The sequence below is a fragment of the Poeciliopsis prolifica genome, unplaced genomic scaffold, assembly GCF_027474105.1.
Source record: "Poeciliopsis prolifica strain line A6 unplaced genomic scaffold, Auburn_PproV2 SCAFFOLD038, whole genome shotgun sequence".
Classification (NCBI taxonomy): Eukaryota; Metazoa; Chordata; class Actinopteri; order Cyprinodontiformes; family Poeciliidae; genus Poeciliopsis; species Poeciliopsis prolifica.
This window is the reverse complement of record NW_026562413.1, coordinates 3,147,482-3,175,344: the sequence shown is the minus strand read 5'-3', so window position 1 is coordinate 3,175,344 and position 27,863 is coordinate 3,147,482. Positions and strand designations below refer to the sequence as shown.

General features: G+C 38.4%; 1 protein-coding gene across 1 annotated transcript in view; it reads right to left on the bottom strand.

The window, feature by feature from the left end:
* Nucleotides 1–443: 443 nt before the first annotated feature.
* The window catches only part of csmd3b (CUB and Sushi multiple domains 3b), a 356,525-nt gene continuing 329,105 nt past the window's right edge, over nucleotides 444–27,863 (bottom strand). The window contains exons 56-72 of the mRNA XM_055053697.1: nucleotides 25,068–25,241; nucleotides 23,664–23,849; nucleotides 23,407–23,580; nucleotides 19,241–19,423; nucleotides 18,964–19,140; nucleotides 16,020–16,199; nucleotides 15,725–15,898; nucleotides 15,441–15,614; nucleotides 10,711–10,784; nucleotides 9,256–9,367; nucleotides 8,981–9,160; nucleotides 7,716–7,775; nucleotides 6,082–6,240; nucleotides 4,910–5,046; nucleotides 4,620–4,707; nucleotides 3,662–3,797; nucleotides 444–2,599 (exon numbers count right to left, since the gene is read on the bottom strand). Coding sequence (XP_054909672.1) covers nucleotides 2,440–2,599; nucleotides 3,662–3,797; nucleotides 4,620–4,707; nucleotides 4,910–5,046; nucleotides 6,082–6,240; nucleotides 7,716–7,775; nucleotides 8,981–9,160; nucleotides 9,256–9,367; nucleotides 10,711–10,784; nucleotides 15,441–15,614; nucleotides 15,725–15,898; nucleotides 16,020–16,199; nucleotides 18,964–19,140; nucleotides 19,241–19,423; nucleotides 23,407–23,580; nucleotides 23,664–23,849; nucleotides 25,068–25,241 — 2,528 coding nt within the window. The 3' untranslated portion in view covers nucleotides 444–2,439. The remainder of the gene's footprint in view (nucleotides 2,600–3,661; nucleotides 3,798–4,619; nucleotides 4,708–4,909; nucleotides 5,047–6,081; nucleotides 6,241–7,715; nucleotides 7,776–8,980; nucleotides 9,161–9,255; nucleotides 9,368–10,710; nucleotides 10,785–15,440; nucleotides 15,615–15,724; nucleotides 15,899–16,019; nucleotides 16,200–18,963; nucleotides 19,141–19,240; nucleotides 19,424–23,406; nucleotides 23,581–23,663; nucleotides 23,850–25,067; nucleotides 25,242–27,863) is intronic.

The window sequence follows — 27,863 nt, the reverse complement described above, 5'->3', positions numbered from 1 at the left end:
GCCAGCTTTTACAAATGCTTGCCAACACCTGTTACCAGCAAGAGTGGGACAGCTAGTATTTTGATTTAGGGAGCAATTTATTTTCACATAAAGAGCCATGTTGGTTTGGATCAAGAAATTATAATTTGCCTGGTATTAAAATTAGTTTGATAATAAAACAACATGGCTGTCCAACACAAAAATGCAAAACCAGAATTATATATTATATATATATATATATATATATATATATATATATATATATATATATATATATATATATATTATATATATATATATATAAAAAATCTGTATTTTCTCTTCTTTCTTATGCACTTCTTGTTACTGTGCACTATTTTATTTTTATATTTGTATCATGTTCGAATAAATTTCATTTCATTTCATTTCATTTCATATATATATATATATATATATATATATATATATATATATATATGATCACATAGAAAGTGCTGAGAGTTTTACTGTGCAAATGTCTGCAAAGAATGTCTCGAATTAAGGGTTTTAAAACGTGTCAGTGAGTTTAGGGTATGATTGTTGCTGGTAAACCTTGCATCTCGATAATGATAACACCACTTACTGGGTTTGCTTCAGTGCCAAAGACAGATGGTGAGGGGGGAACTCCATGCTAGACACAATTTTCAAATAAACTAGATGCATGTTGCAGTGAAACCAAAGGTACCGTCGGTGGGTGCGTGTGGAAAGCATATAGCTGTAAAGTCTTTTACTCTGATAGTTCTTTTTCTAAAAACTCTGATATAATCTGTCTCCCTCCCCCCACCAATTACCCTCCCCTTGTGGTAAATATATAGCACAAAAATATAGGTGGTGAATGCTCCCCGAATATATATGCAATAGATTTACAGATCAGAAGATTCTGCAGCTGTAACAAACAAAGAAAGTAAGCACTCTCAGAGTGCAGGATCACGTGGAACGCTGTCCACAGCGTAGGGCCAAAACCCCGCCTTTCTAGACCTGTTTCTTAGTTTATGATTCCTGCCTACAAACCTGTTTCTGTCTGTCTGCCTTTAAGCCCCCTGCTTTTATCTTGGAGTAAAGATAGATTGGAAAAAAAACAGGACCTTTCTGTCCCGGTGTTAGTCCGTCTCTCCTTGCGAAATGTGCTTTAGTGCTGGAGCTTTCTACATTTCCCAAAGTCATTTTTCTTCCTTCCCTTTTAGTCCATCGGTTTAGCCTCTTTCTGATCAAAACCTACTGGTAAAATCCCAGGATCAGGAACATCTTCTCCTCCAGGCCATATCCCGTCTGACCTGATCTGATTCATCTCGTATAAAGGAGTAGAGCTGATCTCTCTCAGTAGATTACTTCAGGTCAGACAAGCTCTGATTGGTGGTGTTAGGATTGTAAGATCTCATCTTTTTTTTTTTTGCTAATGACTTACTCAGTCTGCTTCCAGTTCAGTTAGACGCTGTCTTCATCACGTTAGAGGCAGTTTATCCATTAGATGAGTCAGTCTCTCATCTCTTCTGTTAGTGCTAACTTCACTTCAGACTCCTTGTAAGTTTCACTTTGCTCTAATCCCAGCTCAGTCAGGATTACAGCTTCCTCTCCAGGGATGCCCCATCCCTATCATCATCCCTCGCTTAGTGGATAGTCTCTTTTCAAAGCAACTTTTGCTTCTGTCTAGAAGCATTAGCCTTCTTAGGCTCCATGTAAGAAGAAAAAAAAATAACAGAGACCAGTAACACCAGTCTCTGCTTGTCACTGAGACTGGAGATGGTTCCGTTTGCTTGTGAGGTTGTTGTATTCCCGTGGTATTCGCAACCAGTGAGTTGGCTTCAGCAATATTCTGCTGGTGACCGTATTTTTTTTTTTTTTTTGACTGTCGGTTTATTTTCACAGTGTCCTCAATGACATATATCCTGTCTAGATAATGTCATAGGTTTTCCTCAGTTTCTGATGTGTGATTACAGCTGGAACACCTCTTCTTTGATCTCTTAATCTTTGCTTCAAGTAAAAATTGAGGTGACACACAAGGTCCAACCAGCAGGTCATGGCTTGCCCACACGCGTTGGTCTTAGAAACAGCGATCGAGGTTAAATACGAGCTCAAATATTTTGTGTTTGTGTCTGGTTTAGAATCGAATCAGAAAGTTTCTGTAACTTGCTCTAAGTTGGGGATAGAAATGGAGCTTTTTTTTTTTTTTTTTTTTGTCACCTTGCAGTCTTTTCTCTCCCTAGATGCTGATAGCTTTAAGCAAACCGATGCTGGATTTTGGTTTCAGCTGGAGAGTTGTTCCTCTGCGTGGGCGAGGGGTGGGAGCTGGGATCTTTTCCAAACAGAAAGGATCGGTTGGTTGGTTCTTGTACACACCATGATGCTTGGCCTCTGTAAAGTTTGCCCTTTTCACCATCTTTGCACCAGTTGTGGTCCCATTAGAAATGCGAGTCATTAATTTTGACTGAGGACAGTCGCTCCTCAGACCATAGTGCAGACAGTATTTAAATTAGGATCAAATCTGACGGCTTTTCCCTCGACAGCTTTGGCATTGGTGTTGTACATGGGATTCTCGAAGGCAGCTTGGCCGTTGTTGTTTTCGTGCACCGAGCAGCCTGTGTACTGTGTTTTTGGAGTAGTTCTGCAAATATAAAGAAAACAGAAACATAATTACAAGATAACAGTGAAGGAGAGGGCTGTATATACATATCTTTCACCAACTGTAATTGCAGAAATCTTCACTGCCATCTTTACAATCATGTTCCAAATAAATAGAAGATTTTCTTTTGAAGAAATGATATTTCACCATGGGAAATAATGTTACTGTTGGGCATAGTTAACAATCATGAGATGCATGCTGTCGATTCTGCGTAATTAAGTTGTTATTGCATGAGGCACGTTAAAAAATATCACGTTGTGTTCCATTCTGTTCCTTTTATTCTGTGAAAAAACGTCTCAAACTGTTGGCCCTTTGTCAGGGAAGAATGCATCAAAAACATTTCAGGAAAATTACTGGCTGTTCAGGTAAAATAATCTTAAAATGCTTAAGATGCACACCAAAACCTGTCCAAAAGAAATAACGAATAGTCAAAATGGAAAAAATACATTAACTGTCTCAACTCCAAAGTTGTGGGCTGACATCAACAACTGCTGTATCTATAGGAAAATAGTTTTTTCAAAAATGTCCTAAGCAGCCAGCAGACAGTGATGAATGAAACCACTGAAGCATACAGGAGAAGAACCATGTTGTGTTTCTTAGTGAGCTTAAAGAGATTCCAAACAGCCCATCCAAAACTAATCCCTTCAGCAAGTTCTCCTTTTCACAAACAGATATTAACAGCAGAACAGACGTTATCTGCATCTGTTAACAACCTTAACAACAGTCGGTTCTGCTTTAACTTTGCCTGGGAAAAATCCAATTTACCACCTTCTAAACAAGGATTCTGTTGCAGCAGACAGTGACTTAGCTGTCTCTTAACACCTCAGCAATCAAACCACAGAGGCAGAGGTTGTTCTCACAAATTAAGCATCTTCTTAAAATGTTAATGATGCCCTTGTGTACTTTTTATTTTTTTTTTTATTTTGGAATAAAGACAGATAAAATGTAGTCATAAACTGACAGTAACCTGTTCTTCAAAGGGATATGTGCGAGATTTATCTATCTTGTTCGTCATCTTTTCTTTTTTCTTCTTGTATGGCCTACCTCTGCTTGTAGAGATAGAATCCAAAGCCAGTAAAGATCAGAGCGAAGAAAGGCACCAGAATAGCAATAGCCACAGAGCTGCTGTTGGTACCAAGCTGTGGAGGTGTCGAGTTTTGACTCTCTGACATGTTCAGACCTGCAACAAATGAGAAAACTTTACTGCTGCTGTCCAAACTGTCTGGGTGACAAAGTAAAATGACCTGGTAAAACTACAGGCTTTATTGTCACAGAGAAAAAAAGAACAAAAAAAAAAAAAAAACATTGACGGTTGTTTGAAAGAAAATCTGATCTAATATCAGTGTGCACAAGAAAAAGTTTTCACATTTTGTTGACTCCACCGACTCCACAATACCATAAAATAAAATTTTATGGTATTGCCCAACAAACAGTGCTGTATGAAGTTGAAGAAATGCAGCCCTAGAGAGAAGGACGGCGTTAATTAGGAGGAGCTGCAGAGATCCACGACTCAGGTGAAAAAAATAAAACTGTGACCAAATGTGTATGCGACCGCAGTTGCATGTATTTGTCTCACTGTCTGAAGTTAAATTTGACTCATTTTGTCTTGCTTTCGGTCAGTTAGAATCACCAAAAAATGTTCTATTTGCTAATAATGGCAGAAAACTTAATAAAAACAATTTTACAGAACACTTAGTCGGTATCGGGAAAAATTGTTTTGAACTGCATGACTTGGGTCAAACCTTTTGGATATGGCCCAAAATCAACTGCATGTGATTTTGCAAGGCACCACATCTATTGAAATAAATGTTTGTTTGTTTTTTTTTCTCATTTTTGCTGTTCCTTACAGTTAAGATGACCATCATACTGAAAACAACAGTTTTCTAAGTACATAAGATTATATGTGTCAAGAAGTGTTTCCACTATTTCCAACACTTAATGTTGACTACCAAAAATACTGAAGGCGCTGTCTTTTGGTGCTTGTGAACCTAGAGACAAGTACCCAGTCTTTGTAGTCCGAACTGTCCGTAATCCTTTCCCTGAATGAAACCCTGGAACACGTAGGAAGATCCATCAGGCTCTGCTGATACCTGGGGGGGAACACAGAAAGGTGAGATCACTTTTATACGGCACTTTTATACGGCAATGAGTGCAGGAATATTTGTATGTGGATAAGTAACACGGCCTTTGTTCTACAGGTAAAATCCTCCAAATTAACCACTACATGCCCCACCTTTCAGTCTAAATATTAATACATAAATAGACTGGAAAATAAATTTATAGTAAACTTACATATCCATCCATTGTCCAGGAGTCCTCCATGATCTTGGCTGGAGAGATGGCTGAGTCTTTCAGTTGGCTTCCCTGGTTAACGTAGTTCACCTGATACATCAGAAGTAAAAGCCTGGCCTCTGAAGCCTTGTAAACTCCTGAAAAGGCATAAAAAGCAAATCCCAATAATTTATAACAGAGGATTTCACATCTTGCTTGTAAATCATTAGATTGATCAGCACGTGTTTCTTTTTCCCTGGAGCATTAATGAAATCCGTGCACTCTCCCTGTTTATCTGCAGATAGATGTTTTATACTGACATAAAAAGAGAACAACAGCTCGGATACAGCTGTAAAATAAATTAACATTGATTAAAAAGAAATAGAGGAACCTGGTTGAATGTTGACAGCATATTTAGGTAAAAATGTGCACGTACAGTGATATCACACATCATTATTGTGATATATGCCATCAATAAGACAGGTTAAGAGGTGTTGGTTGAAATATTTTTCATCTTAAGCAGAGACGCCTGTTTCCCCATAACTCTAGTCTTTATGCTAAGTGGTACTGTGAATGTGTCAGCATATTTAGACTCCAGCTTTACTCTCAGCACGCAGACATGCTATTTATATTTAAAATGCTGAACAGCTGCCTTAATAGCACGACTTGGGGAAAACATGCGGATTTTAAGCAGCTGCAACTCGGGTATGGCGATGAAAGTGCAGCTTTAGCCGGTATTGATCTAAAGCTGTGCCTGTGAGCCACACGACAGACAATAAAAGCATGATTGCAGCACGGATTTCAGATATAGTTCCTGTTGCTCCTTGCTGCTTTTGGAACCAATTCGAGCTTCGACAAGATGTGTGTTATATTAGGGTCTCAAATCTGACTGGCATCATTACGGGACTCGGAGAAGTATGCATGTGAGTGTGCACATTTGTATATGCGAGACACAACAATAATCCACCATTAAAAAGCGGCATGCATCCGTAAAAGTGTTGCTAGAAGGAGCTCGATGCCGCATTTAATGTCTGAGTGTGTGTTTACTGTATTACCAATGAATCAATGCAGCAGCTATGTAGCACAGTAACATAAACTTGATGTATTACCATCACATATCCTCATCACAGTGTATAGATCCCCTTATGAAGGTATTCATGGAGTGCTTAGAGTTGAGCGATGATGCAACATGCCTGACAGGAGCAGTTCGAGGTTGCCGTTGCTGAGCGTCACGTTTACTCTTCCGGTTGTGGAATTAAAGCTGGTGATGCTCAGCGTCATTGGCTGCTTCCTGCCCCGGTAATTGTAGGAACCTTTCCATATGTAATTAGGAGCAAAAACGTCATCTGGAACTACAACAGAAAAAAACAAAAAACAAATGAGGGGTTAGCTCCACAGTCCTTCTTTTCCTTCTACTACATTTTTTAGAGCATTTGACTCAAACGTTTTATATAAAACTACCTTACCTGTGGTTATTTCTATATTGCTCTTGGCCTTGGGGATCTGAACATCAAATAAGTCTAAATTCTCAATGTGTATTTCTATGCACATTATTGTAAACAGAGCACAACAAATTAGTAAATTTTGTAAATAGATTGTATTGTAATAAAACGTAATCACCCTCCTGGGATTGAGAGTGTTTCATTTTCCTCCCATTGTCGATGAGGGGGGAAAACATTTACACATGTAGAGCAGTGTGGTGTTTTAATGGACAATAAAGCTATGAAACTTTAAAGCTGTTTAATGTAAGAAAAGTGAACTTTGAACCAGTTTTAGTGTAGCGTGAACTTGCAGGTCAGTGGTATGGGGAACGTGCCTCCTTCTACATGTCTCTGCAGTATTGCTTTGTCTCCTGTATTGATAGGTCTGTCCTTGTGCTGTTGTTTCCCTGCTATTGGTGGTGCATTCTGGATGGGCCTTTGCAGAAGAGGTCATTTATTTTCTTTGGCCTCAGCCTCCCTGGAGCTTCTCCTCAGTTTAGTGGGCAGAGTTGCAAGTCTTTATAGAACTGTGTCTATGTAGAATCACATCTTGCCTCCCGGTTAGTAAAAAAGAAAAAAAAAAAGTAGTCTCACAGGAGCCAAATCGCAATTAACGACACAATATATGGAAAGTTGCTTTTGCCCTCTCCTTATTAAAAGGGGACTCTTTTTTTTCAAATGTAAGTTCTCACCCTCTGACAAAACTTGAATGAAGCAACACAATCACATCTTAAGTGAATAACTGTCTGGTTTAAGGTTGGGCAATATAGTTGCAGCAATATTCGTAAAGAATTACAGCATTAGTTCTACATCAATGCACAACATGGTCCTGTTTGTCAATCTGTCCGAAGCATTTGAATCTGTCGCTCATGAGCAAAGTCAGTGAAACTGGATTTGATCATTGCTTAAGGTTGCTTATTGATTTTCTATGTGCATTTAGCATTAAACAAGCTAAAGAAACAGCAGCTAATAAAACTATAACAAAGAGGAGAGCAAGGTCATTACAGAAGTTTGTCTTCTTTTTGTAAAGTTAGATTAAAAAAAATATGAAGAACTCGGAAGAAGTGTGTTAAAGTATTTCAACAAAAAGGCAAGAAAAAAAATCCTGTGGTGCAAAACTGAGTAGAGTGAAAAGGAGCACATCAGAGTCTATTGAGCCATAGATTCAATAGAACCAAACTGGAACAGAAGAAATGAGGATGGATATGAGGAAAGGGAAATGTTACCCTTTCAGTGCTGACTGGATGGATACATATATAGCAGAGAGACAGATGGACATACAGACAAACAGATAAGTAGATGGACTGATAAAAATACTGACAGAGGGATTGATTGAAAGAACTGACCATTAAGTTTTGGGCTGGGTGTTCCTGGTACCGGTTTCACAGGTTTCTTCTTCTCTCCAGCTACACATTCACAAGACAGACAAAATATTCAGGTAAACTTTCAAGCCATGAATTAAAAATAAAAATGGTTATGCCAAATTTACAGGTGTTTTCATTGATGTCCAAAAATTTTGTTTTGTTTTTGTTGTTGTTGTTTTTCCAGGAAAAAGCACCCCACATTAGAATTCAGGGCCAGTCATTCTTAGTCACACATGTGCATAATGAGTGAGGACCATTTTGAAAAGGGTCAGACAAAATAAACCTCTTTAATGAGCAATTCACAAGTGGAGCAGTGCAAACAGAGTTCACGACCAATAATTGTTGTGCATACTGGACCCATTTAAAAAGCAGCTGAAAGGCCTGAGCTCTGATGGCTGAGAGCAGCAGAGATCATCCTTTCAAGATTTAGCCATTGTTTACAATGAGGGGTGGAAAAAAAAACAAGAAATAGAGAATGGCCTGTATTCTGGAATCTCAATTCAGACCAGAGAGTGCCTCACTTTTAAAAACAGATCTTCTGGGCAACAACAGGATGGTTGCGTTGGTGGACTGATTAAAAAAAGAATATGAAAGATGGAGCTTTTCAAGAGCTTGTAGACATTTTGCTTTATGCTCATTTCTTGACTGGTTGTATATAAATTTGAAAAAGCTATTGTTTTTAGTTAATTAAAAATTAAGCACAGAATGTTTGTTTTGATGTTATTCATCCACAAAATATCTGCAATTTTGACATTTAAAAGCCCCAAAACTAAAAATTAAGCATGACACTGTTACCTTCGCCTTTGCTATGTGGGATGCTTCTAATGAAATGTGATGTTTCTTAGATATTTTCATGCTCAAGTTCAATACTTTTCCAGACTCAGACTTTGTTCCTATTTATTTGTTTACTGTGTGTAAAAACATACAACCTGCCAACCTTGCAAAGGGACAAAACAACAAAGATATATATATATATATATATATATATATATATATATATATATATATATATATATATATATATATATATACACACACAGTTTTATATTAAATCCTATACCCGCTATCCCGTACACCATCTGTCCACCCCACCAGTAAATACCACCCGACTCCAGATGGTTGGTACACGGGGTCCTTGAGCTAGACACATTCAAGTGCTCCTCTCTCTTTACTCAAGAGATTTACAATAAAGTAAATGCATTTAATGCTGATAGGGCCACTGAGAGGCAGAGAAGTGAATCACACACCTCTACATATTGGCATCTTTCCCGTCCAAGTGCCATCACTCTTGCAGACTCGGTGCTCAGAGCCGCCCCCCAGGAAGTACCCGTGCTGACAGCTGTACACCAAGGTGTAGCCAAATCCGGGAAGATCCATCCCCACCACGTCCACATGGAGTGGGCTCTCCGGCTGCTTACAGGCATGGGCTACAGGTACAAAACATGATTTTGTTTTCTCTTCAGTGAGGGTCAGTAAAGGCTTAGAGTGGACAAATAAAGAGCCAACATATGTGTTTCTTTACGTATGCACTCGGGTTGTGTCCCAGTCCATGTCAGATCGGGTTGGCAGGTTCTGGATGACGATCCCTGAAGCAAATGACCCGACTGGCACTGAAATGACACCACACTCCCCACCTGAGCACAAAAAGACAGACAGCAAAACATAAAAACAACGAAATACGAGCAGTGTTTTGTTTGGCTGAAGTGTGAAGGTACCCTCAGGAGAGCTGATACTATGAGCAATGTCTCTAGTTTATTTAAGGAGGGAGAGACTGAGTTATGCTGGTAAGTACTTCTTAAAGTGCCTTGTAAAAGTCTTCTTTCCCCTTTTCACATGTTTCACTTTACAACCTCAAATGTTGTATTTTACTGGGATTTTATGTGGCAGGCACATCGCAAGTAGTGCTCAACTAAAAAAAAGTTAAGTTGAATGAAAATTATATATGGTTTTAAAACATGTGTAACAAATGCAAATTTGAAAAGATTGATCTGATTAATATCTAATCTGTGTGCCATTTAATCTCAGGATAAAATGCATCTGTTCTGTGAAGACCTCAGAGGTTCATTATTGATTAAACAGCATCATGAAGACCAAAGAACACAACATTCCAGGGAAAAAGAACACTGCTCCACAAAATTTAAAGACGTCCTGTTTTACACCTTGCCCTAAGTAATGTATTGTGTGCAGCCAAAATGCGAAAGGAGGTAAAGAAAAACTCGCACAATTCGTCATTCATTCTGAAGCATGCTTCCGGCGCCGAGTGAGAAGGCAGCACGTTCTAGCAGTTCTCCATCTTCAATTTCCCCATTGTGGCCATTTCTATTCTGAACACACCATCCCCACTGGGAAACATAGTGGTGGCAGCATTGTGATTTAAGGATGTTTTTCTTCAGTTGGAACAGGAAATCTGCTTATAGCTGGGTTTTTTTTTAAGTATAAATCATTTCTGAAAGGAAGACCTGAGACTGGGATGTAGCTTCTCTTTGAAAGAGGACAAGAATCCTAAACAGAATAGCCATGTGTTAGAACTGCCCAGTCAAAGTCCAAGTGAAATAAAAACCGCAAACCTATTGAATTGGTGAGAACTGATGTTTAAAGATGTTCTCCTTCCATTTTTGTTTGGATTTATTTTGCAAGGAACAATGATAAAAATGTCATTCTCAAAGCTGTTAAACCTACACCAAAAACCTTGAAGCTAAAATTGCAAAAGCCATTTAACTTTTCCTTACACTTCATAATTATGCACTAATTTGTGCTGGTCTACTAAAAATCACATGACATTCCACAACAAATTCATTTTCCACAGCACTTCAGGCAATCCAAATTGAGAATTTATGCGCAATAAACATAAAAAAAAAACCTGTAATTAAACAATTAAACATACACAGACCAAATTTGACTTCTTATTGCAAATCAGGTATTAAATAATAAATCAACTAGTTGGACATGGAGGTGTCTTTGGAGTGAGCTATTTTACCTTAAAGCCAAAGGTCCGGTTCAGGGATCCATAGCGAGGCGTTCCTGGGTTATCGCAGCTGGTTTTAGTTGGTTCTGCAAAGGAAAGTGTACAGTGTGAGCAGACACACAGAAAAGAACAAATCCAGGAGAAAGATAAATTAACTGCAACATTTTTAAATCCTCTCCTTAAAACTCTCCATTTCTCTCCCTGGTTGCCATGGTAACAGGGAGCCGTGAGCGCCGTCGGGCCAGCAGGGGGCAGTAGTGCATCGTGAGAAAACGAAGGGAGGCCTTTTCTTAGAGTTTCTGCCTGACAGCGTGTGTGTGCGCGCGCGTGTGTGTGTGTGTGTGTGTGTGTGTGTGTGTGTGTGTGTGTGTGTGTGGCAGGGTCATCAGCATGTAGAGCACATCCTGACGCAGAGCTCAATTCAATTCAGCTTCCAAAATGACAGATTCACTCTCAGCCTTCGGTCTTCCTGTACTTGTCTATCCGCTCTCCTTCTTCCTCACTCTGTTTTTTTTTTTTTTTTGCCCTCCTTCTCTCTCTTCTTTGTAACCACTCTTTTCCTGTTTCTATGCCACTATCTCCGTCTCTGCTCCCTCCCACCCCCATTGCCTCGTCTGTCTTATTTAAAGAGCAGGCTGCTTTGCCTCAAAACTCATTCTGGTTCATTCACATCGTAATACACATCACACTCCAACATACAGCTGCAATCACACACTAATAAATCACCGCTGCACACATGTGCCTAACACTCAGCACTCCTTTTTGAACACATTTCCACCAGGAAAAAAAAGCAGCAGCAGCAGCAGGAGGAGAGGGAATCACGCTGTATTTGTGTGTGCTTGCTCACGAATGAGCAACAGTGTCAAACTTGTAAACTAATTACGTAAGCTGAAAGGTTTCGTCTTTTCCCAGAAGTCAAAGATTGAGTCCTTACATCTGCACTTCACAGGCAGCCTCCTATTTTTAGATCATCAATTTTACAGGCAACATTAGACTTTACTGCTGCTGTAAAAGTGTTAGATGCGCAGCACATCTTATCAGTGGCTATGAGGGAAGTTAGAAGTCTGCAACAAAAACCTTTAGCTGATCACAACTCATCTTTATACTCGCTTGCTTTGAATCAGATGTGTGTCGGTGAGGTGGTCCTTCGTAAAAATAAAATGTATTGGAAACATACTCAGTATCTGCTGCTGTTCTTCCACTTCTAATCCATGGTCAGAGGTAGCTTGTTTGAAGCTGGATGTGAAGTAGGGTTTTACTCGATGCTCAAAGTCACAGCCTGTACCACCGTTGCCTCACTTCGAAGCAAACACTTCTGGTGCGGTTTCTTTAAAAGGGAACTCCTAGATCCCTGCTGAAAGGAACTAAAAACTTCCCTTCAATTATTTTCAGCTGCAAAGCCTTGAATTTTCAGGTACTATGTGCTGTATATGACATTACAAAGCGTACTGAAAAAGTCCTGTTTGTTCACCATCCAGATTTCATAGGAACGTGGTTATAAGAAAAAGTAAAGCATGAAAATTTTCTCTTTCCAAAAGCACTCAGATTTCAGAAATATCTGAGATCTGAGATAACCTTTTCAACATATTCAGGAAAATATTTTGTCTCAGTAAAATATGCATTCTTTAAAAATACAGATTTTTCTGTCTGACTGCACTGTACATTTCCTTTTTTTTTTCTTGCATTGTCACATGCATGGGTACAAGTACTAGATTGAAAATAAGTGAAAAAAAAGCACAGGTGTGCACATTCACTGCAGCAAAAGGACCTCACTGTAGATGAACAGCATATTTTTATGTGTTGTCATCAAATCAACATATAGGCTGGTTTTTTCCCCACTCCCTACACAAACCAGTTTTGATACATATCATTCAGAAGATCAAGAGCCAAACGGCTCAGTCAAGAGCATGCAGATGTGCAATTTGTTAGTGACAATGACTTGTGAAATAGCATGCTGCCATAATATTCAATCTGCACTCTCACAGATGACCTTTGTGAAACAGTCCGCTGGAGTGCTTTTAGTGAGTCGCGGTGCAGCTAGAAAAAGGGGGCAGCCAATTTACCAGCTAAAGATGCATACATGAAATGGCTGTGATTATGCATTCTCAAGGCTTTAAAAAGTTTCAATGCCTAACAAAAATATTGATACCAGTAAATGAAAAAAATAAGAATTGCAGTCTTATCAAGAAATACTGCCAATCTCAAAAAAATTATATTTGATCTCTCTTTGAAGGAATCCGTCAAGGCGCCTGCTGAAGGTTGCCTTTTCATTAGCAAGAATCTCTGAGAAGAGCTTCCACTTGCCATTCGCTGTGATTTCAATAAAACTTTTACTTTCACGGAGCAGAAATTGCTCAGTGAAAACAGTTCCACGTACAGACAAAACGTGGCTGTTGCCTGTGTAATAATGGGTGCGTAATGGTGATAATTAGGCACTGGTGCTAATTAACTGGTGGCACAAACGACGTGTGTCTGATAGGTTCCACACCGACAGGGGAGTGAACAGACTGAAAATTAGCAGAAAAAACAACAACAAAGCGAGGCTGTTCAGCCACAGAAATCTGAAAATAATATTGTTTGAATATATTGTGGCATAAACAATAGGCAAGCACATGTACAGCAAAGGGAAAGCATTAAACATTTGTCTGTATTACTGAGCTGTGATATGTCATTTAAAGCAAGATATTTAGATAAGCAAGAACAACTTCTGTGGAAATCTGTCTCTGAAGTGTGGTGCCTTTTAATTTGATCCCAGACTTTGAAGTGGGGAGGGCCACCCCTGCCTGAGGAAGCTCTGTTGGGCTCCAGTTCGTACAGAGATGAATGAATGATGACGAATGACTCACAAAGTCCTGATGAGCGATAACTTGAATCATAAGTCAATAGATAGAAACATAAAAAAACCCCATTGTACTAATACAATGTTTTTACAAAGAGTTGGAAAGAGAAGAATTTATAGAAATGCCGTCTGTTCTGTTCAGAGGTTTACTTGCACTCATCATGGACATTAATGCAATTTATTTAAACTGTTGTTTTTCAGGATGTGCTGAATTGTACTATGAATTTCTCATCAACCCCAGATGAATGTGAAAGTTGGGTTCGTTATCCTGTTGAAACATTCTGTCATGTCCAATTTTCAACTGCCTGGCTGCTGATCTGAGGTTTCTTCCCCTCTGCAATGTACTAATACCTCTGGCAGTGAACCAGAGCGCAGCAGGCTGCTACCATCATGCTTGCTAGATAATGTAGTGTTCTTAGGTCTCATCTTGACTACTAGACGTGTTCTTCCTGGCAAAGTGGCCAAACAGTTCAATCTTTGTCTCGTCTGATCGTGAAACATTTTCTCCAAAAAGGCACTCGGCTAGTCCAAGTGGGCAGCTGCAAATTCGATTCACACTTGAAGGTGTTGATTTTTTAGCAGGGGGTTCTGTCTTGGTTGGCCCCCACTGAGCCTGTGTCGATGTCAAACTTACTGATTTTTCAGCATCTTCGAGTTTATAATGGGACTTGGTCTTTGCGCTTCCTGCTTTGTTCCAGCATATCATAACTAATTTCCTTTCAGATGAGAGTAACCATTTGGGCTAGATGGTTAAACTAATAAAGACTACCAACTAACATTCAGGTGGTAACATCATGCTGTTGGTGTCAGAATCACACTTGCCACTTTAGTTTTATGTTAATCCATTATGCTACAAGCTTGTTGATGGCTTAACAAAACAAAATATTTCTTTGCATATTGGAAAGCAACATTTAGTATGCTAAATGCTAAATGATGCATGTACTCCATGTTAGATGTGAAGTATGCATATATCAAAACGTGCAAGTAATTTTGACATTCTGCAATAATTCCACAATGAATTCAAACTTTTACAAGCACTTTGCTGTTTTATTTTAACCCGGTAAAGAAACCCGGTAACTTCAGGGATCTTAAAACAATTTTACAATCTTAAAATAAATTGAAATTTTACAATTTTAAAATATTTTGCTATTTATAACTTGTGGTGACGTGGACCAGTGTTTCTTGGTTTTACACAATAATGCACTATATACTACACTGCAGGAGATTCTGGATGAATCGTCTTCGCTTAATTAGAACAGCCTGTGAGGGCCAGATGAAGCTTTCTGCTCCATCATAATGATCGCCGTGTCTCTTATTATACTCCTGCTACGTCTTTCACATATCTACTGTATTGGCAGCTGAGTGAAAAGTGTAAAATACGCCAGTTGAAAATCACAGGAAGAATTCAGCCGATACCGTCACGAATCCTCACTCGTCACAAACTCTGGTTAACTACCAGCTCCAGTTCAGCCTGAGATCAAGCTAAGATTGTACAGGCATGAGAAACACATTGCCGGTGTCTCTCAAGTGAACATTAATGCAATACAGAACTGTTTAAATATATTATTATCATTTTAAAAGTAAGTTTTGCTTAGCTCATAAATTACTTGTCCATCGATTGTTGTAAAAGTTGTGCGTTGTTTTGGAATGACCAGACTCAAAAACATTTAGACGTAAAATACTAATTATTTCAACATAGACTGATGGAGTTTATACTAAATGGTCAAAGAGATAAACAAAAATATTTGCACAGGTGAGTAAAGCATCAGCAAAATTATCATTTTCTTAATTTTTTTTTCAAGATCAAGTTCTCTCACAAAAATAACTGTTTTGACTTAAAGTTTGAACGAGACTTGCACTCTACGATTTTACGGTTGCTTGGTGACCCAGTTGTGCAAATTACCAATGCATCGTGGTTGAGTTCCACTCCAGGTGCCGTCATTCTCGCAAAGTCTGGTTGCTGTTCCGACCAGTATCAGAGGTGGAGAACAGCTGAAGGACACTTCGGATTGATAAATGAAACTCCGACCCTCTCTGAAACCACCGACTGGTGTGCCTGGGTCACCACAGAACTTGGCTGCAAATGCAAAGATGCACGTACAAATTTCATAGTATTGGTGTCAGGAATTCAAAAGACCGATGCTTGAAATTTGCCAACAAAGTGTGTGAATGTGATGTAATTCTTACGTAGGCACTGCGGAAGCATGCCGCTCCAGGTGCCATTGGATACGCAGGTCAGGATGGCTGGGAATGAGAGTTCGTATCCTGGTGAGCAACTGTAGCTCACACTGCTTCCCCATTCAAAGTCACTGCCCTGCAGTACGCCGTTGCTGATGGCAGGGGGAGTCGGGCAGGTCACCGCTTGGAAATAAAAACATCAGTAAAGACCGTCTTGTTGAAACATTTCACTGAAGCCGCATTAAGAGATATAATTTATTTATTGCTAAAAAGCCTTTTGAGGTTTTTGACTTAAAAGACTTACCTGTACATATGGGCATGTTTCCACCCCATGTCCCATTCTGGGTGCACATCCTCATAGGCGACCCGTCCTCCTCCATCCTGTAGCCTGGCTGGCACTGAAAGGAAACGTTCTGTCCGATAGTGAAATCCTCTCCGTAGCGAAGGCCGTTCGCTGGGATGCCAGGATCCCCGCAGTTTATCACTGTGGGAGAGGGCAAACATGGCATTGACATAAAACACAACGACAAGTTGAAGTTTACCTCTGAGCGAGTCACAAAAAGATATACTTTCATGCCTAACAACCAAAAATCCTCAAAGTTTTCAAAGCATGAAAGAAACATAAATCGAAATGGTACCACTGCTTTTAAGCAAATGAAAAAAGCATTTTGAGTTATGCCAGCAAAACTAATTCTGCACTTTTTTTTGTCTTTTTCAATTTAACCAGATACAAAACCCATCAACATTAAGACCTCTTTCACAAGGGTAACCAGGCCAAGAAAGGCAGCAGCACACTTCATTGTAGACAACACAGATAGACAACAACAAAATATAAAACATAAAAAACATAGAAAGAGTAAATAATCTGAATATTTTTCATGGGATAAGTCAACATAGTTGTGTTATAGCATTTGTAATACTATTTGTATTGATAACAAAGAATTTGTTGATTATTTTCTAATGTGAGCAACTAGCAACAACCTCCTAATAAACAAATCCAGGAAAATCCAAGCAAGTTTTTTGGATACAATCACTTTAAAATGTGATTCACTTTGTAACTATTAGTTTTTCCACTAAATAGATTTTAATAATACATTTCATATCCCTTTATGGGCTGCATATTATCTAAATGTGCAGCTCATAAAGGGATCTGGGAAATGATGGCTGTGGTTGTCCTGGGATGGTTTTAAGGAGTATTAGAATTCCCCAGACAGTACTTTTAGGCCACTGTCCTTCATAGTCTAATAGGCAGTTTTACTGCTTTTAAACCCACCCCACATTCTGTCATGCCTCTTAATAGATGCGGTGTAATCTACTGTAAAAGCCAGCCATTTTCCCTTTAAGAAAGACATTCTTATAAACTGTCTTTACTTCCAGGAAGCCCCAATTCTAGATTTAGACTTCTCAGCACTTCTGTGTCTTTGTCCTTTTATTCTTTCCTGCTGGATATTTCATGGCTTATTTCTTTACATAAATGCATTAAAAGTCAGAAATGTCAGTAGAAATGGGAACGCATAAAGATCATACCACATGGCCCTCAGAAAAAAAGTCCTTTTTCAGACACAGTTAATATCTGCAAACTCCTCTACGAGTGTGTATTGGGGTCCATTTATTGCATACATCTTTGATGCCATGCAAGAAGGCACACCAGAAACATGGTGCTCTGATTAACACTCGCTCAAGTATGGCTTTGGTCATATTTCACACAGGAAGAGACTTTTATATTTTATGGTTATTTACTCTGTTGGAGTTTTCCCTCTGGGTTCAAAAAGCAAATTAGCTAAAGTAAACAACGATCAAGGTTATTCATGCCATGCGATAAAATGAGAAGCAGGACCATAAATATTTGAGCTTTATTTCATTATTCAGACCTTATAGTGTTGCAGAGTAATTTCAAACTGGGCATGAAGCAGTGTCACAAAAGACTGGAGAACAACTCCAGTCTTTTGTCAGATCCACGTAAGCAGTTTGGAAACGTTAACGGCTTAATTGCAGCTAACTGTTTTGCATAAATTATAGTTTAGACTGCATAATCAGACACTAACTGTTTTACATACAACTGAGGCTATGCTAAAACTGCCAGCAGGAAAGGTGCAGATCAGATTCTTTTGCTAGCCATCTACGTTTTTTTTACTTGCAGTAAAATATTTAAAATGCTTCTCTTTTCAAAACCTCTGTCTTTCATGTTTGTGAAGAGGCTCTGATTAATGTTTGGAACCTTGAGGGGAGATGCCAGCTCATATAGCGGTAACTGAAAGTAGCACTTGACATTTTGGTATTTTGATTAAAATCTTTTTCAGTTACATCATTAATGTATCGATCAGCGCCACTGCTGCTTTCAACTCAGAATCCACACATAGATTTGTTCCAGGTAATACCAGAAATAAAAATACTTCTCTCTTTGTCTTTCTCCTCACTATTTGTTCTCAACTTTCTTGATGTTCCCCAAAGCTGAATTTCTAAATGAAATTTCTAACTTCATGGTCATCTTATCTGAATGTTCACAGCTGAACTGTAAACAAATGCAAATTGTTTTAATTGTGACACTGCTGTCAATTACTTTGAACTGAAAAAAGGAATAGAAACACATTGTACAGAAGTTTACTCGTCTGCTAAAATCTACCTCTGCAGACTGACAGAAGTAAATTACTTTTAACCATCACAGAGGCTCCATTTAAATTATTTATCATATCTGCACGTTAGGTAATAATCAGGCATGGGATTGGCCTGTGAAATTGAGTTCAGCTTTTTAAAAATGTACTTTGATCATAGCTAATTCATGATTCAACAAAGAGAGTAATTACTTTTTACATGGGGCCTGGTTAGTTTTGGATATCTTTCTTCCCTTAACCATCCCGCAGTCCTAACTTGACGCTCAGAAAGAGCGAGGCAAATGTCAATGTTCAGTTCCCAAAATCATATAAAAAACAGACAAATAAAGCAAACAAACAAAACATAAAAGCATACACAGTGTTCGCTTCACCATCTCTGGGACTGCGGGAGGGTTAATAAATGAAATGAAAGTTTAGTCTGTTGATTTGCAAAACTGTGCTTCTACAAAGTATTTATTCAGAAACATTTTTGTCCTATGTTCAAAATGTGTGTTGGTCTTTCAAAAAAAATCTTAATTAATAAGAAGGTTTGTAGCTATGTGCCATAATACAATAGAATTTAAAAGAGTACAAAAACATTTTGTAATATGGGGAATTCTACATTACAACTTTGGTAAAGCAAAGTAGATAACTCACTAGTGCAGTTTGGCTGTGCTCCTGACCATGTCCCGTTGGCCTGGCACAGCCTGGTGGTGGCACCAGTGAGCAGGTAACCATCCATGCAGGAGTAGATGACAGAGTGGGAGAATGTCGTTCCATCAAGGCGAAATACTCTGCCATTACTTGGACTGCCAGGATTTCCACACTGAATAGCTGTTCGAAACACAACAGAGGATCTGGTGATTACTGGGAAAAATATATGCGCTAAAATGGCTGAAGTAAGGTTGTTGTTTTGTAAACGTATTCATCCTACGTTTACAAAAGGGCTGAGTGCCGGACCACGTCCCGTTGGGGAAACACATTCTCTCTGCAGATCCAATGAGCTCGTAGCCCTCTGAGCAGGTGAAGTAGACCTTGGAACGGATCCGGAAATCCGTTTGTTCCCTTGAGCCGTGGGAGGGAATGCCAGGATCGCCGCAAGAACCAGCAATATCACCTGTAGAAAGACAATTCATCCCATGGTGTTTTGCACTTTTTTGTATGTTACAAATAAGAAGGGGGATAACAAAAAAAATTTTAAAAAAATGACATGTCGAATCCTTATGGTCAACAAGTGTAAAATACCTGTTTACAAATAGCAGCGGATTGTAGACATTATGTTCCTGACAAGTCCATATGCTGCTCTAAAATTTGATGTCTGCATGTTTATGTATACTGGTGGCAGCTTGTATAAGTGTGTGTATGTGTGGGGGTCCTCACTCTGCCCTTGTACAACCGCCTGGTCAGCAAAACCCTGTCCGACATACACAGCGCGCTCCTGAGAGTCCTTACACACTTTTATACACAAAAAACACACATTCTCACACCAGTGCAGGAGTCCCGAACATATTTCTTCTCAAACATTGCTGGCCCACACTGCCCATTTTGCTAATGGTATGAGATTTGCATTAGGTTACTTGTGCATAAGATTAATGCCACAACCTGATTAATTTCGGCTAGCTCTGAATGACTAATTATGTCTTGAAGTAACCCTTCACATTAATTGTAGAACATAAATTTCAGGCAAGACAGAATACTTTTCACAAGAAAAATAACTTTTTAGTCATTCTTCTGTTGTGACTGTTCTTAAAGCTCTGTCTTCTATTTTAAAGCAGCTCTCACATTTGTTCTGCTTACACCATAGTGTGTAGTTCTAGAGGATTTTTTGCAAAATAGTTTACAAAAGGCACATCCACACACATTATGAAGCAACAGCTTTTAAAGTTAAACTGCACCTGAGAAAAGTACTCAAAAGTACAAAACGTGGAAAAGTTTCAAACTGCACCTATATTCTTAATGCTATGCCAAGTAGCCAGATTTTATTATACTCCTAAAGTGACTGTGATCAATACTTTTCCAGGCTTGCTAAGATTTTGTGTCTTTAAATGTTGGGTCAGACTGTTTAAAGTGCCAGGTTGAAATCAATGCTTTGCCGAGTTGTGTGCTAAGAAACAACTCTGGCTCTTCTTTACAGTTTTCCAACTGCTTTCCAACAGTTGATGCTCATATCTACCCATTATCATTTGTACGTTCATACTCTAAAAAGCTGTATGCAAGTTTAGTTTTTTCTATGTGCCATTTCCTAACTATTATATGTTAATTGACAACCACCTTTCAGACAATTTTTACCTGGTTTGACAGCTCACCTTTTTAATAATATATTCATATTCTGTCTTGGGAATCATGATTAACCCTAACCCAGTGTTCTGGATAATGTGTCAGCAGGTAGTCACTCAGCTTTTGGTTTGATTGTCATGTTAATCTGACATAATATGTACGACCCACATATGGGCACAGTGGTTGATTTGGTTGCAATGTCACTGGCAGCAATATCCTTGCCTATAAAGTGCTTTTGATGCAAAGTGAAAATGACAGTGCATGTTTCCAACAAAATAAAAAAAAAAAGTAAAATATAAGGTAATTATTGCAAGCTCCAATTCCCTTTAAGGAACTTGTTTTGATTTTCTAATTGTGTGATATTGACCAAGCAATACCAGCAGTCCTCTTCTAAAAATAAACTAAATTAACTGTAAGATCACCTAAACGATGCTGGCAAACCATTTGTTGGCAGGGCAAAAATAATTGTGCATATTATCTATTTTTCTATGTCAGTTGTTATTACATTTGGATTGTAATACATTTTATGTGATCACTCTTCAGAGCAGCCTATATGTATTGCCAAGTTCATAAGTATGCATCGTAGCTTGCCTCAAAGTGTTTGGGCTGAAGGACTTTACCACATTTTCTTTTTTTAAAGTTAATTTGAAAAATAATGCCTTTCCAGTAAGTTCAGTAGTTGAGAATAATTTTGTACAGAATTTCACTTCATAAAAACAAGAATATTCAATAAATCAAAACTCAGCTCATTCCATTCTGAAAAAACAAACAAACAAAAAAACAATAAAAAACTATATAATATATATTTTCAACTTTTCTTTCAAATGGCAGTGCTAAACTTGGAGTTAGTGTGTATTAAAGAAGGACCTCAACTTTTTCAGGGAAATGCATTTTTTTTATTTCCACTGTCCTTTAAAGGTTAAGCTACACTCAGTAGCTGATGAGTTTAATTTGGCGTATAGACTAGAGGTGAGAAAACGGATAACCTGGCTCTGTTTAAAGGTGATGAAATCCTCCTTTCATCACCAGCAGCTTTAAAGTTCATCAATGAATGCATTCTATTTAATTTCATGTAGTCTGACTTCAATAATCCAGATTTCATCATTATTTTTATACTACCTGAAGAAAAAAATAATATTTGGATGTCTTCAAATAAATCAGTTACACCTACAATGCAGCAAAAAACCAGTACACTTTATGTAGCAAATGTGTTCTCCAGAGGTGTTGTGATGCTGTCCAGTCTTGACCCCCCTTGTGATAAAAGTACCTTTTAGGAGAATGGATGCAAGTAATGTAAATGATCTCATCCACCTGAGTTAGAAAACACATAAGAGCAAATCTCAATGAGATAAATTCCCTCAAAGTATAGAGTCCGCATATGTTATAGGGCATGGATAATTTCCATTTCTCTACATAGCTTAGCTTCCTCCTTGAGCTTAATGCAAGTTAACTTCATGCTGTAAACTTCCCTATTCCTGTCCCTTCTTGTGATATACAGCCATCACAAGTTTCTCCATGCAATTATCTGTTAAAAAATGAAGCAAAAAACAAGTCAAAAATAGCAATTTAAAAATGTTTTAACTATATACTTTTTTTTTTTTTTACCAATATGGCACAAAATAAAATGCCTAAAACTATGATAATTTATACAAGCACTGAATCTTTCTGTCTCTATATTTATTACCTTCCATACAGACAGGATTGTCTAGGATTGTAGGACATTTATGTTTAGTGTTGATTAAAATCTGAGAAAGCTTATTGTTCTCGCAATCTCTGATTTTCAACAAAGAAGTCTCTACGCCCAAACTACCAAATCAAATCTCAGTGTGTGATTTCTTTCATTTTGTAACACTAACCAAATAATTACCAACTAAGTTTGATTTTCACATCTGGACCTACTGTTTTTGGACAGCATGAAAAGATTTATAAACACCCTGAGCCCCCAAAACACATAAAATTGCTCGTGAGTTCTGATGGAGTGCAATAACAAAGCTTGTATTGTTATCCCAGAACTCTTATCTCCACAGGTTTCTGGTACAGACCAGCCAGGTAGAAAGCATGAATCATTTTTTTTTGTAATCTATTAGCCTTCCTCACCCCAATGTTACCTCTGGGAAATTGCTGTAAATAACAATGTATTTTTAGTCAAGTCGTCTAGAATGTTTCTCACCATGCTTGTTATGTAAGCGGCAGCTGGGAGCTTTTCGGTCTGTAAGAGCCGTAATCATGCCTTCAGCAAGCTGATGGTGAACCATATAACTTAGAGGGTTTGTTTACATAATGAAAGGTAAAGAAGATTTCCGTCTGCGAAGACAATCTAACTTAACAAGCGTCAACATAGAAATTTACAGAAAATCCAGAGGGAAGAAAATAATCCTTTGTGAAGCATGTTAGAGGATTATGATGGTGCCTAGTTGTACCTGGTTGTACCCCTCAGTTCACAGTCAAATAAACACCCTTAGATTTTCTAAAATGACACTAAAGGTCAGCAAGTGTTGATTTTAAACCAGGAGAGAAAATGATTTTTAAAGTCCAGAACTGAGCAATTGTAAGGCAAGGTTACATTCCAGCGATGTTTTACCAGACAGGCACTGCTACATTCACTTTTCATGCAGCTACCTTTCCTCTGCATGTTCATCCAGGCCCCTATTATCCCTCCAACTGAGTGCGAAGGCTTTAAGAAAGTGTACCTGCAAGATGTGAAGCATGCCACTTTACACTCTGGCGAGTCTACAGGTTTTAGACACCTTTTATCCATCTATCAGAATCCCTGGTATGGGCTGGACGTCGAAGCTTGTATATTCTGAAGTTTAAAATGCTCACCCGAGCAGAAGGGCATGGGGGAGCTCCACATCCCATTGAGCTGACACATCCGAGAAGATTCTCCTTTTAGCTGCCTCCCACCCAGACAGGAATATCGGACTGTCGAACCAAATGTGAACTTCTCTCCAGTCAGCACGCCGTTGGGTGGAGAGCCAGGATGGCCACAGTCTACAACTACACATCAAGACAGATCAAGACTGAAAGATCAGCTCCTTTTTGCCTCACGCAGTATGACGAAAGCCCTCTCATCTACAAACCTATGCATTCGGGAAGAGGCTTGTCCCACTGTCCGGTGGGTTGACAGGTCAGCACAGGTGATCCGAACAGATAATAACCAGGGTTGCAGTCATAGAACACCACCGTGCCGAAAGTGAAGTTGCCATGTTCTATTTTACTTTGCCGAATGGAGTTGGCTGGGATGCCGGGATCGGAGCAGTTGACCACTATACACAGAGAGACACAGAGACGGACATGCAAAAAACACAAAAGACAGACAGGAGGAAAACCTGTGTTATTTGGCATGAACCAGGGAGAGTCATTTATTTTGGCTCCAATGGATTCTTCACTGTTTTTTGCTTAGAAAGTACAATCTCAGAGCAATAATGCGACAAAAAATGAAAAGAGCTTGGGTTTTGAAGGACAACTAGTGACAAGGTTTTAATAAAGTTATGCAGTTTAATATTCTTATCCAACTATTTCAATGGCATATTTTATAAATGCTAGCAGCAAAAAACAAAAACATAAAGGTTTAAACCTTGGCAACCACTAAAAATGTTTTTTTCTGATTCATCATGGAACGACAAACTAACATACAAGGTAAGTAATACTGAAAAACTTGGCTACACATTTTCCAATTCTTTTTGATTTTGTTTCTAATTCACACAAGATGAAAAATGTTAATACAGGCTCAAATATTGACTGCACAACCATTAGGCTTATGTTTCTCTTCTCAAATTGCAACCTGACTAAAAATCTCTTATTATAGCCAAGATCCTGGCTGGAAATACGACCACTCAATTTGGCAGATTACGTGACGTTCACTTAAGCTGATGTGTTTGCTGCTCACGCTCAGGTTTTGGTGTAGCTCACACATTTTCAGCAGGTCTGGAAACAGTTCAACATGTGTTCACTGCTGGAACATGCAACCAGTCCAACCTTTCAAGCGAGTCATTAAAAGCGTCACCTGTTTAGCTGCTTATTCAAATATTAGTGGGGGTGTATGTGTATATTTGAACCTGTATTATTCCAGATATGTACTTTGGAGGCTGTGCCGATTCGGGAAAATCCAAACAAATCCCCCTGGCCCCCAGTTTAAAAAAATAAAATAAAAACTTATTACAGTTGTATGTTGTATAGTCATTCCAGGTTACCAAAAGGAAAGTTGACTTAAATCCTAGGCTTACAGGGATAAAAGAAAGCATATTTCAAGAGAGAATTTACTTTTCTTCTCAAACAGAAGTTCATAGAGGCAAATGTGTTTATTATGAACAAAGCTGATAGAAGAAAAAAGATTAAATGAAAAAAAGAAGTGATGGTCTAAGGTAAGGATTGGGGCTGAGAGATGAATTGGGTCCATAGCAGCAGAAGCATGCAGTAATGGTGAGAAAGAATGGACTAAAAAAAGAAAGTTAGGGGTCAATACACTTAACTTTTCTCCCCACCTTTACACGTTGGGGGCGGGTGGCTCCACTGCCTGTTGGCCTGGCACTGAGCACGCGCAGGCCCCTCCATTTCATAACCCCGATTGCAAACGAAGCTGACCACATCGTTGAGGTTAAAGCCATTTCCCACCGTGCGGCCGTAGATGGGACTTCCTGGGTGGCCACAGCTGATCGCTAGGGGAAAATGTTCACATTGCATGAAACTGAATACAGGTTAATGACCAAAAATATCTCGGAAGCTTTCATTTTATAACATGCACCATTTTGACCTATGATTATTAGCTGCCATACCTGCTGTGCCCTTTTGAAGAACGTAAGTCTCCAATTTATCACTTCGAATTAAATTAGAAACAATTTCCCAACTTTGTATCTAAAGAAACTTCTAAAATAAGGACAAAACTAACTGTGTGGCTCAGATTGCAAAAGATGAAACATGCACCACTGAAATATTCATCCTCAGCAAATGGAATGCCACCATAGGAAAAAGAAAATATGGGATCACTGTTCTTTGAGGATGTTCATTGAGGTGTTTTATTTAGTAGAGCAGGGGGAATAAACTGACAGTCATGTCCCCAAACTATTCCCAATGACAGCTGGAGATTGTGATTGGAGCTTTGTAAGACAGGCCTCATACACATAAAAAATTGACAGTGATTCACATTTACATCAAGCAGATAAAAAACATTGTCTCTGGTACTGAGAAAAAAAAATTATATTCACATATTTTGATTTTATGACCAGGATAAGTTACATTTTCCAATGACTATCTCATACTTCAATGAGCTCAGGCATCAGAGTGGCAATCAAAAATGTTGGTCCAGAAGGTGAAAAATTGACAAAAAAAAAGAAGCAAAAAGCAAAAAGCGAGTAAATAAATAAATAGAGGAAGAAAAGAAAGTAAAAACCCACTCAAAAAAATGCTAAATAAAAATGTGGAAACAAAGTTAGCAGTTTTGACTGAACTGTAAGAAAATGGTTTATAAATCCTGAAGTACATAAGAACAGTCAAATTTTACCACATGAATTAAAGAGAACCCATCACAGATTGTAAAAGTTGGATATAAAATATCAAATTAAGGCAGAGAAATAATTTAGGTGGATTTTGGATTATTTTAGAGTTCATGGTTATTGTAACAAAAGTATATGCAACATACTTATCCCCCCAAAATTACTTAAACAGCAATAAATATTGCCAAAAATATCAAAAATATAAGTTTTAGGATATGTTTTTTAATGCTAAAACAACAAATATTGCCTGTAAACAACTTTTCAATAAATGTATAATTGCAATGCCATGCAAAAGTAATAAGTACTCCTGACACTTTTTAGATTTAAAATAAAACCAGAAATATTAATGCATGGTTTTGTAAAGCAGACTAACACAAAATGATAGATAATTGTGAAATAGAGGGGCAATGACGCATGGCTTTCGATTTTTTAAATAAAAAAAATCTGAAATGTGGTAAGCATATTTATTGATCTTGTAAACGTAAAACATTTCAGGACCACCTTTCACTGCAGTTACAACTGGAAGTCTTTTGCGTCTCCCTACCATACAATTGTCTGAAATTGTTGCCCATTCTTCTTTGTAAAACGGCTAAAGCTTAATCATGGAGAGAGTCTGTGAAAATCAATTTTCTCAGATAGATTTAGGTGCTTCTAACAGATTTATTTAATTGATTTAATTATACTCCCACTGTATTCTAGGGGTGTGGCCTGCAGCAAGATAAACCTCTGTCCAAGCATCAAAACTTTTACAGCAAATAACAGATTTTCTTCCAGAATTGGATTTTATTTAGGGGGAAAAGTGAAAAAGGGCTTCAGACTTTTCCTTGGAGAAAATATTGAAGACCATTTTTATTTCTTTTTCAGCTTCATAATTATCCCCCATTTTCTGTATCTCTACAGCACAAATTCTGAGTAAAATATACTGTAATCTATGCTAAATTCTAAAAAAGGGGTGTAAATCCTTTCGCAAAACAGTGTAAAGTGACTGAAAAACCTACATGTGGTTTCCAAGGCCAGTGGTTTATCCCTTTACCATACACAGGCTAGATGCACACAGTTGCTGGATCTCCATATTATTATTTGATTTTAAAGCCTTTTGTTCACATCCTTACAAGAAATGATAATAGTTCCAATTTTCAGTCACTGTTTTTTGGTCGTATTCTGCATTCACTCTCAGTGTCCTCTGTTTGTCATTGTTCCTTGTAATTATTTATCTTGGTTACTTTGTTCACTGAAACTATTCGGAGTTTGTGTGGTGATTGTATAAACAGACATCCAATATTTATTGGCAGAATCTCGCTTTCATCCCCTTCTCCAACTTCCCGGTTTGAAATATATCTGGGAGAAGAGGAGCCCACATAAACTAGAAAGAGACGATCGCTGGGTGGCAAAACAGAGAAGAGAAAAACAAGGGAAGAGGAAGAGTGGACACATAAGGAGATGAAGAAAACGGAGAGAAAGGAAATCTTAGAGTGAAGGGAAATGAAGACAAGAGGCCACAAGAGAGAGGCAGAAGCAAAGAAACTCGATCAGCGAGAATCAGAAGTTACTTTGCATGCTGCAGATACGCAGCCATCTGACACTGCCAGCAGGCCCTGTGGCTGCACACGCGCACACATTCAAACACATTTCATAGCCTCATCATCATTCTCTGTTTGTGTCTCTAAACAAGAGCCTCTCATCTCCATAATTACAGTATAATTTGGCTGTAAAATAATTTCCCTCAATAACTCCTGCATGAATAACCTCAATAAAGCTACAGCTTAGAGAGACTCCCTAACATGCAAA